The sequence below is a fragment of the Labeo rohita genome, chromosome 12 (genome assembly GCF_022985175.1).
Source record: "Labeo rohita strain BAU-BD-2019 chromosome 12, IGBB_LRoh.1.0, whole genome shotgun sequence".
Classification (NCBI taxonomy): Eukaryota; Metazoa; Chordata; class Actinopteri; order Cypriniformes; family Cyprinidae; genus Labeo; species Labeo rohita.
The window spans coordinates 15591246-15601216 of record NC_066880.1 but is presented as its reverse complement, the minus strand read 5'-3'; the positions used below and the strand labels follow the sequence as shown (position 1 = coordinate 15601216).

Below are 9971 nucleotides of genomic sequence, written 5' to 3'. Positions count from 1 at the left end.
TGAAACGAATTACAAATTGTACAGACAGACCAATGTCAGTGGTCAAATATTCAATTCAATAGACTGACACACATTTTGCGTAATATTTCAACAACAACAAACAACAAAAGACCTACAAATGTAGGTCAGAACACATATAGTTTCCAAAAACACAGGCCTGCCTTTATAGTTTACTGGAGATGCATATGTTCTTACCATTCATAGCACTGCTATGGTTAAAAATCAGAAATAGAAAAACATTAAGCAATAATAATCTAGTATAATATCAATCATTTTCATGAATATTTCAGCGTATTTTAAAGCACTCTCATTAGGGCCCGCCCCTTATGTGATCATATATGAAATACATAATCAATACACTTAGCACAGCTACAGTGATTTTCAATTATATATATGACAAACAATATTAGGAAATATTATTCTGTGTTAGGGATCCACAAAGTCACTAATGAAAATCCAATACAATTTTCCCATATTTTTGCATTTAGATTACCTTTTTTTTTTTTGCATTTAGCATCATATGTAGTTTGTTTTTAAAAGTTTTTTTAAGTTAACTTTTAAAACACATTTAATCACTGTTCAAGGTAGCTTTTAGCAAGTCTAAAAATGAATATACATTTTCATACTGTTCTTTACAATGTTTTTGTTTAAACAAAATAGTGTATAATTTTAACACCAGCCATTTTTATCCGCCATAACATAGGCTTATCTGTACTGTCAAGAGTTTTAACATTGGTGCATCCCCAGTATGTATGTCATGGGTTATATATTCAAGCTCTTGAAACACAGACAAGGAACTGCATTAACAAAACTACACCTTACAAACTGTTCATCAAACAATAAAAACCACACGTTTGTGTTCTCTTCAAGAAGTCCATCTCTAATTGGACAGCTCATGTCCAATCAGTATAGACTATCCTCATACTGTCCATACAGTGTATGCTGAATCATCTTGTGGATTAATTTGGCTCCACAGAACGGATTCATCTATGCAATTCTGACAGCATGTATATGAATGCAAACTATACAAGTACCGCATTGGTCCTCAGCAAAACTCCATCTTAACTAGCCATATTCACTAGATGGTGGCCCTCTAACCAGATTGTAGTAGCCAGTCAAGGCGCCCAGATCTATATAGAGGGAACCTTTCTTCTTAGAATGCCCAGAATCCTCAGTGTACAAGGATGAATCTGAAAATAGAAGAGTAAAGGATCTCAAGCATGCAATTAAATGAATTTGATATATGTTGTATAGAGTAAAGTGTCAAAAGTTTACATACACCTTGCAGAATTTGCAAAATGTTAATTATTTTACCAAAAGAAGAGTGATCATACAAAATGCATGTTATTTTTTTAATTTAGTACTGACCTGAATAGGATATTTCAAATAAAAGACATTTACACACTTAGGCCAAAAGAAATGAACCCGTTCAAAAGTTTACATACGCTTGATTCTTAATACTGTGTTGTTACCTAAATGATCCACACCTGTGTTTTTTGTTTAGTGATAGTTGTTCATGAGTCCCTTGTTTGTCCTGAACAGTTAAACTGCCTGCTGCTCTTAAGAAAAATCCTTTAGGTCCACAAATTCTTTGGTTTATCAGCATTTTTGTGTATTTGAAACCTTTCCAACAATGATTGTATGATTTTGAAATCCATCTTTTCATATTGAGGACAACTCAGGGACTCATATGCAACTATTACAGAAGGTTCAAACACTCTCTAATGCTTCAGAAGGAAAATCGATGCATTAAGAGCTGGGGGTGAAAACTTTTGAAAAGAATAAAGATTCCTAAATATCGTATTTTTTTCATTTAGCACTGCCCTTCAGAAGCTACAGAAGATACTTACAAGTTTCCCAGATGACAAAATAAGTTAAATTTACCCTGATCCTCAAATTCAAAAAGTTTTCACCCCCCAGCTCTTAATGCATTATGTTTTCTTTTTTTTCTTTTGTAGACTATATTAAAACGTCTATTATGTGAAATATCTTATTCAGTTTAGTGCTAAATAAAAAAGTAACATGCATTTTGTACGATCCCTCTTATTTTGGTAAAATAATTAACATTTTGCAGATTCTACTAGGTGTATGTAAACTTTTGACCCAACTGTACGTGTATGTTGTGTGATGTACCTTGGGTGCTGTCTGACAGCTGACTGTGCTGTCGCAGCATTGGATGTGTGCCTTCCTCCAGCGCAGAATCCAGACTCCAACAGCGCGGCTGGTCATCCCGAGAAGGATGGAGGGCCTCCTCGTTCAGTAATTCGGTGGCAGAGCTTCTCAGCGCGGGCACCCTTTCGAGCGCATGCTCCAGGAGCCTCCGCATCGCGGGACTGCAGCTTTCAGGTATGTCTTCTAGAGGAGGGGCCTGTTTGTGGATCTGCAAACAGAGATTGTGAAAATCAATAGTGGTACAGGTGCAATGCACACTGTACATGAATTTACATTCATTTACATGAAAAGGAACTGTGGTGTGTGAAAAGGGAACTGAAACCAGTTGGACTGCGGTACAAATGCTTCACAAAAGTAATTTTTTTATAGAGCAAGCTTTCAGTCTGCATCCATTACATGGGCAGCTCTCAAACTGAAACACACAAACTATTCTGCAACACATAGAGGAAGCTTAAACCGCTGATATTAGATTATTATTTTTTTTTTAAATAAAAGAGATATTTGGAAATTGCTCGCAATCGAAAGAAGAACTTGACATCACAAGTTTTATCTTGTGATCATTTGCTTTATAGTGGCTTTAAAAAAAGAAATTAAAAAAAGCTTTGTAAATAAAATAAAGAATTATTTCACATTTCACATAAAAGACATTTACGTTGCACAATATTCTTAATATTGTGTTGTTACCTGAATGATCCACAGCTGTTTTTTTTTTTTTTTTTTTTTTTGTTTAGTGATAGTTGTTCAGGAGTCCATTGTTTTTCCTGAACAGTTTTAACTGCCCGATGTTCTTTAGAAAAATCCTTCAGGTCCCTCAAATTTTTGGTTTTTATGCATTTTTGTTTTTTGGAACCCTTTCCAACAATGACTGTGATTTTGAGATGCATCTTTTTGAGGACAACTGAGGGACTCATATGCAACTATTACAGAAGGTTTACACGCTCACTGTTGCTCCAGAAGGAAAAACAATGCATTAAGAGACGGGGGATGAAAACTTTTGAACAGAATGAAGATTTTTCTTATTTTGCCTAAATATTAATAATTTTATATTTAGTACTGCTCTTCAGAAGCTACAGAAGACTGTTTTCCAAAAGACAAAATAAACTAAATTTATCCTGATCTTCAAATTCTAAAAGTTTTCACCCCCTGGCTTTTAATGCATTGTGTTTCCTTATGGAGCATCAGTGACCGTTTTAACCTTCTGTAATAGTTGCATATGAGACTCTCAGTTGTCCTCATTATGAAAAGATGGATCTCAAAATCATACAGTCATTGTTGGAAAGGGTTCAAATACACAAAAATGCTGAAAAAAACAAAGAATTTGTGAGACCTGAAGGATTTTTCTGAAGAACACTAGACAGTTTAACTGTTCAGATCAATTCAGATCATTCAGGTAACAACGCAGTATTAAGAATCAAGTGTACATAAACCTTTGAACAGAGTCATTTTTATAAATTCAACTATTTTCTCTTATGGACTATATATAAACATCTTCTATGTAAAATGTCTTATTTAGGTCAGTAACTAAATAATAAATAACATGCAAAATTGTATGATCCCTCTTATTTTGGTAAAATAATTAACATTTTGCAGATTTTGCAAGGTAAACTTTTGACCTCAACTGTATATATAGTAATTATTATTATTGCAGTTATACAGAATTAGCATCCTTTGCGTTACAGTAGTTTATTATCATAATTAGTATTAAAATTATATAAAATAAGCATAATTTTCAGTGATTAAAATGGAACAAATAAATAAAAAAAAACTAAAAAATGATAAAAAAGAAAATAAGAAATGAATAAAATTAAACACAATTATTATAATTAACATCAAAATGATACAGAATCAGCATGAGATATGTTGTGCTATTGGAGGCGTTTATGTCATTAAGTTATGACATCAGCCTGCATGGCAATTCTGGGTTTTGCTCTGTGGTTAATGTATATAGTCAGTTTCAACGATGAGGTTTTGCCACATTTGGGGACTTTCCCTATACCGTTGCAATAAAATACATACAAACAAATTAAACATACAAGCAATTAAAAGAGCAAGCAGTTCAATGCACCTTGATAAAATTCAATAAGCACACTCACTATGTAAAGGTATGAGGGGTAGGCTGTTCTGGGATATCTCCTAACCCATGGAGGGCTTCCACTCAACATGTGTATGATTGTGGTTCCCAGACTGTAGATGTCAGTCTTTGTGTTATGTCCTCGACATAAAACCAGCTCTGGACTCATGTACATCTGTATAGAAAGAAAAACAAGAGCTCAGAACTCAAAATTTGCATTAGCTTGTTTTTATTCAAGTTTGTGCATGGAATACTGGACTGGACTGGCTGCTTTTGTACAGTTCAGTCACTTTGAATGATATAAATATGAAAAACAACTTCTGATGTAATAGGCAAATGTTCTAGTGAACATCTGGTGAGCTGTTCACTGTACTGCCTTACAGTAAACAACTTTATTATTCTATGTTGGGAATATTCAGTGCTGGTCAACAAGGCATGCTGGACTTTCCGAATGGGGCAAAATGTCAACACTGAGGCAGCTAATGTGCATGTGTCCCTTTTGGGCCTTTCCCAGAGTTTGTTAGGGAACAGAATGTCAGCTAAGAGGGGGGAAAGTGTGTGTGTGTGCCTTCTGGCTTTTCAGATCTCCTTTCAGAATCAACTTTTAAAAAATGTACATATCAAAAGACAATGCATTTTTATAACTTTCCAAAGGACTTTGCCACCAGCACAATCAGGAACTGACAATTTCTGCATTGTATCCCAATATAGACTAAACTAATATTTAGTCACAACACAGCAGCAGACCAAACATGGAAAAATCAAGTGTGCAAAGTGACCTCAATCCTACTCACCTCTGTGCCACGTAAATCCCGAGGAACATATACATCATCCTTCATCTGTACTGTAAGCCCAAAATCCACCAGCACGGCTTTGGCCGACATTAGCACGATATTACTGGCTGCAGGGAGAAAGATTAAATTTAGATCATGTCTAAAACACATCAAAGCAAAAAACAACATTCAGACAGTGTAGTAATATTTGAGATGTTACAGTTACTTCTGCTAAATATAGGTTGTTCAGTTCCTGTTTGTTCCGCAAAGTGGGACAAGCAGAGCAAGGTGTTGTTTTTACCGGAAGCAGAGTAAGGTCTTTACTCATGGGCTGGGTGGAATAGTTAAAAAACAAATCATCAGATGTCTCAAAACCCCCTTTTCTTGCTCTCCCTCCACATTTCACACTGCTTGAAATAACATGTTTCCTCTCCAAGCCAAAAGTCCTTAAAACCACAAAGCAGGCTCCTGTGATTGGTCACTCATTTCATGTTACTCTCTCAGTCTTACTGAAATTTGAACACTATGAACTTGAAAGCAGTACATTTGAGTAATAGTGTCTGTCTTCTTCCTGCTCTTGCTCTCCTGACTGGAAATTCCAGATGCTTGAGAAGTCATGAGCTGCAGCGCTGATTGGCTCCAGCGTATGACTAAACAGCAACAGAATGTTGTCACTCACAACCCCACCATATTAAATTATGTTGTGTTCCTCATCTTTGAGAAGCATAAACTAAAACACTTCTCTAGCCTGTGGCCAATGCCCTGTCAATCACTGAACACTGCTGTTTCCTCTTGATGGCCTCATTTTAAGTTCTGCCAAATAAGCTAAATACCTTTCTCGACCACAAAGTCATTATCTGATTTACCTTCAGAGCACCTTTGTTGCATTTGGGGGGAAAATAACTGTGGTTTTGTGTGCCTGTGGTTTGCAACGTAAAAAGTACTGAACTGCTTTTGACCCTTCTTTTGAAATGTGTTTTGAACGTTGAGTTCAGAGTAGTTGAGGTAAAGTGGTCATAAACAATCTGTTTGGCAGGAAACAGCAGTGATATTTCAGCAAAAATCCTTTATGATGCAATCAGAAAAGCGCTTACGTTTGATGTCGTGGTGTATAATCTTGTGAGAGTGCAGGTACTCAAGGCCTCGCAGAACCTGCTGAGAGACCCAAATGATCTCGAACTCTCTCATTGGACCACAGCTATCCAGCTTCTCCAGAACCGAGCCCCCTTCACCCGCTTCCATGAACAAATGCACCGTCTGCTCCCACAGCAATGCCCCGTACAGCTCTGCTATGTTCTCGTGCCGGAACCGGGCTTGGATTTCCACATCTGCAGGCTTGAAATGTTCCACAGGAATCTGGAGAGAAATAATGGAAGTGCACCAAAAATGAGCTCACTCATTATACTTATATGCTATTTAAGCATTCATATATGCAAATAATTTGATGAGAAAGACAAAATACTAATGGGTCATTCGTGTCCCTGGCTCAAGTTTTTGATTTTGCTAATATTTTTTTCTGAAGAAAGATACACATGTATAAGGATGAAAGCCAAAATTTTAAATGTCATGGATTAATATTTACTGAGTAATCCACTATTTTGTATTGGGAGGTCAAAATGGCCATTTTCAGAGATTGGTAGTTATATTAGTAAAATCTGTTGACTTTAGCAATCTTTGTTGCATTATGTGCCAATGGTGACCATTCAAAAATGGAGAGCGCTTTTCAAGTTTTTCGTCTTTTCAACAAAGTTTGCATGCCTGTAGCTCAAGAAGTATTAAAGATATCTTAATGCACTTTTAGATATTGGGTCTTAACAAACTTTCCTTTTGGCATCTTACGTTTTTCAGCCCTATGAGGCTCCAGGAGTAAACTGTTAAAATGTACACATTTTCAGTGGTCAGTGCTCCATTTTCAGACTGTTAAATATTATCCATTTTCAGTTGCTAAAAATTAAATGTTGGTCATTTTGTATGTGGCTGATGCTTATTTTATTTAAAGAACAATGGCCGAAGAAGAAATAGTTTTGAAATAAGAATCGTATCTTGTTTCCTTTTATGCTGCTGCCATATGTTAAACTGCTTTAAATTACTTTTTTCTCCACATCAATCTACATCCCAAAGCACGGTATTTCTCTGTTTTGGCTGTTTAAAATTACATTCATATACTTAAACGATTATAGATATTTCCAAAATCTGTGAACATCTGTCAGTGGATCTGTCAATGGATAATGCACATTTTTTAAACTAATTTTAAGCAAATGTTTTGTAAAATTAATACATTTATCATTACATTTACTTTATTTTTCATCAGAATTTATTGCATGTACCAGTGTTGGTGACAAGAGAATTTCTTACGTTAAGCGTCTCCAAGAAACAAACAGATTGGCGTTCCTGACTGAAGTGCTATTTTTTAACAAATGGGTTAAGTGAATAATACAATGACTCACCCATAAAGAATTAGCGTTTTTGAACAAATCTGTTAAATAATCAATTCAATGACTCAGTTGATAGTTGTATTACTTGATTATGCCAGACAACAACCAAAGAAACACACATGGAGTGGCATTCCTGAATAAATCAATGTTTTTGAATAAACAGGTTGAGTGAATTATGTAATGACTCACCCATAAAGAATCAGTATTTTCGAATAAATCGGTTAAATAAACAATTCAATGACTGACTTAAAAAGTGGCCACATACTGCTGAACAGATGCTAAAACAGATGCATTACTTGATTAGGTCAGACATCAACCACCATGACGTCTAATTGTTTGATCGAAGTGTTAAAGGCCACAATGAGAGGGTGACTATTTTTATATGCGTCAGCAACAACCTGATCAACTGACCACAAGTATGAAACGTTTCTCCCACTAGACATCTGCACTCTGCCTCACAGTTGAGACACTGTCTCTGTGGGCTGAATGTTTCCACGGGGGTGTTCCTGTCTGCTTCCTGTGTGCGTTAGAGCCATTCTCAGTTTCTGTTCAAACGCTGCATGCTGCACACTGACCCTCTAAACATTTTAAGGAAATTGGGTTATTTCCCAAAAGTGCTCTTCCTTATTTCGAAATATTCTCTTATTGCTGCTGCAGTTTCTACAAGAACCGTTTCTCTTTTTAGAGCCATTATTGTTTCATTAAACTTAAAGCCTTGTGGCCTCACATGCTAGTGCATAAGATCATCACAACAACACATCACGCAGTATCATGTGCGTTCTCTCTTATATTTTCATGTGAGAAGTGTATGACTGACCTTATGCTCAAACTATTTATTTTTCCTGCTTATTACCTTGGTTTCAGCATAGTATTTTGAACAAGCAGTACACAACATGTTTTTGCTTTACTTATAAAAGAACACAGATTCCCTGAAGGGAAGTCACGTCTGTTAAAACCTCCTAGTGGAGTGAAAACAACTACCTTTGCCAAAAAAAAAAGGTTGGGATTCCTGAAACAAGCATTCTCTGAATTCCTAGACTTACTAGTTTGCATGCCATTCGCTTCCGCGTTTTGGTGTCCTGAGCCAAATGGACTTTCCCAAATGAGCCTTTGGGAACATGTCCAGGGCCTGGGGGCTTGTAGGTCAGCTTCCATGGAAATAGAAGCACGTCCAAGTCAATGCGATAATGCCCCTCCTTAATGACCATGTCTGTCTGCAGGAACAAAACAGGGCGTTCATGAAAATAAGGCTATTACAAGTAAGCACTCCTTATAATGTACAAACAAGATTTGTTTTAATTGAGCCTAAAATCTCACAGTGTAAAGAATTCATGCAGCTGTAAATGTTATGCATCTGTTATGGCATCAAAATTGGAGCTTACCTTGTTTAACAGAACGCCCATTTCTTCACCCACCTCTGAAAGAGAGGATGGTTTGTTTGAAACCATATTTACAAAGTCCAGGAGGTCAGATGCTGTCCCATAACGAACCTTTCCAGGACTTTGCACATGTGAGATTATATCCTGAGGCGTCTCCTCAATCTCATCCATGTCTTCCTGAGAGAAGCTTTCCTCAAACGAAACTTCTGGTTCCACCTCTTCGTCAACACAGTAGAAATTCTCTGCCTCTTGGATGAAGTCTTCAATGTTCATGTGAGCAAGAAGCAGTTCTATACCAGCATTTTCATTTTTGTACTCCATCCTGGATTGAATCCTACAACAGAATGTTGGATTGTCAGAAACAGGACATTAACTAAAGTCATTTAGTGGATACACTCATGTTGTTTTGCACCCATATGTATGTTTACAGTGTGGTCAGGTAAGTTTCCTGAACTGCTTGCTTGCTCTATTCTGCCTGCATGCGAGGGGTGGTTTTCAGGGGGTGGGAAACCCCGAGATGGGCTTTCTTCTTCAAAACAAATACCACCTAAAACTTCTACATTCAAACTTTAAAATATTTTCACGATCCTTAAGCACTCTTTTTCGACAGAACAAGACAAACCCAACTTTTCACAGTGCTGAAAAATTCGCATAATACGTATTTTGTGGAGTTAAGTAATAGAAACTCGTGTAACGACAACAATAATAATGTATCATTAGTGCTTAAAAATAACTGATGCTCAGAAGCACTGACTAGAAACAGTCAGCTGACAAGGTTTTCAGTCACTGCCAATAATCAACCGGCTAGCTGTGTACATTTCAAACTATAATAATCGTAATAGCTGCTCGAAAACATATAGTAATGCAGTACACAAATTCTAAAACGATATACTATCTATAAAAGAATAGTCGTTTGCTTACCGTTCGGTCAGTGTGATCACAGCAGGACACATGCTCACTGATTGTCCATAGTTCCCACTGAAGCGCTCACAGCCTGACGCTCACAGATAAGTGGAATGAGCAGCGCCTCCGCTCAGCGCCTACGTCAGCTGCGGTTTCGTTTTCTTTTTTCACCGAGAGGTATTTTCTCATTCAGAGGTCACGTATCTGTTTAATTTTGCCGCACTCCTTTATCAGAATG

The 9971-nt window shown here is 36.7% G+C and overlaps 1 protein-coding gene across 1 annotated transcript; it reads right to left on the bottom strand.

The window, feature by feature from the left end:
* Positions 1–446: 446 nt before the first annotated feature.
* Positions 447–9945, bottom strand: map3k8 (mitogen-activated protein kinase kinase kinase 8). Its single transcript, XM_051124304.1, has 8 exons — positions 9752–9945; positions 8834–9164; positions 8495–8665; positions 6111–6372; positions 5038–5144; positions 4266–4418; positions 2134–2380; positions 447–1190 (listed from the first exon to the last, which is right to left on the bottom strand). Exons 1-8 carry the CDS (start codon positions 9781–9783, stop codon positions 1066–1068), a joined length of 1428 nt encoding a protein of 475 aa, XP_050980261.1. The 5' UTR covers positions 9784–9945; the 3' UTR covers positions 447–1065.
* Positions 9946–9971: the final 26 nt, after the last annotated feature.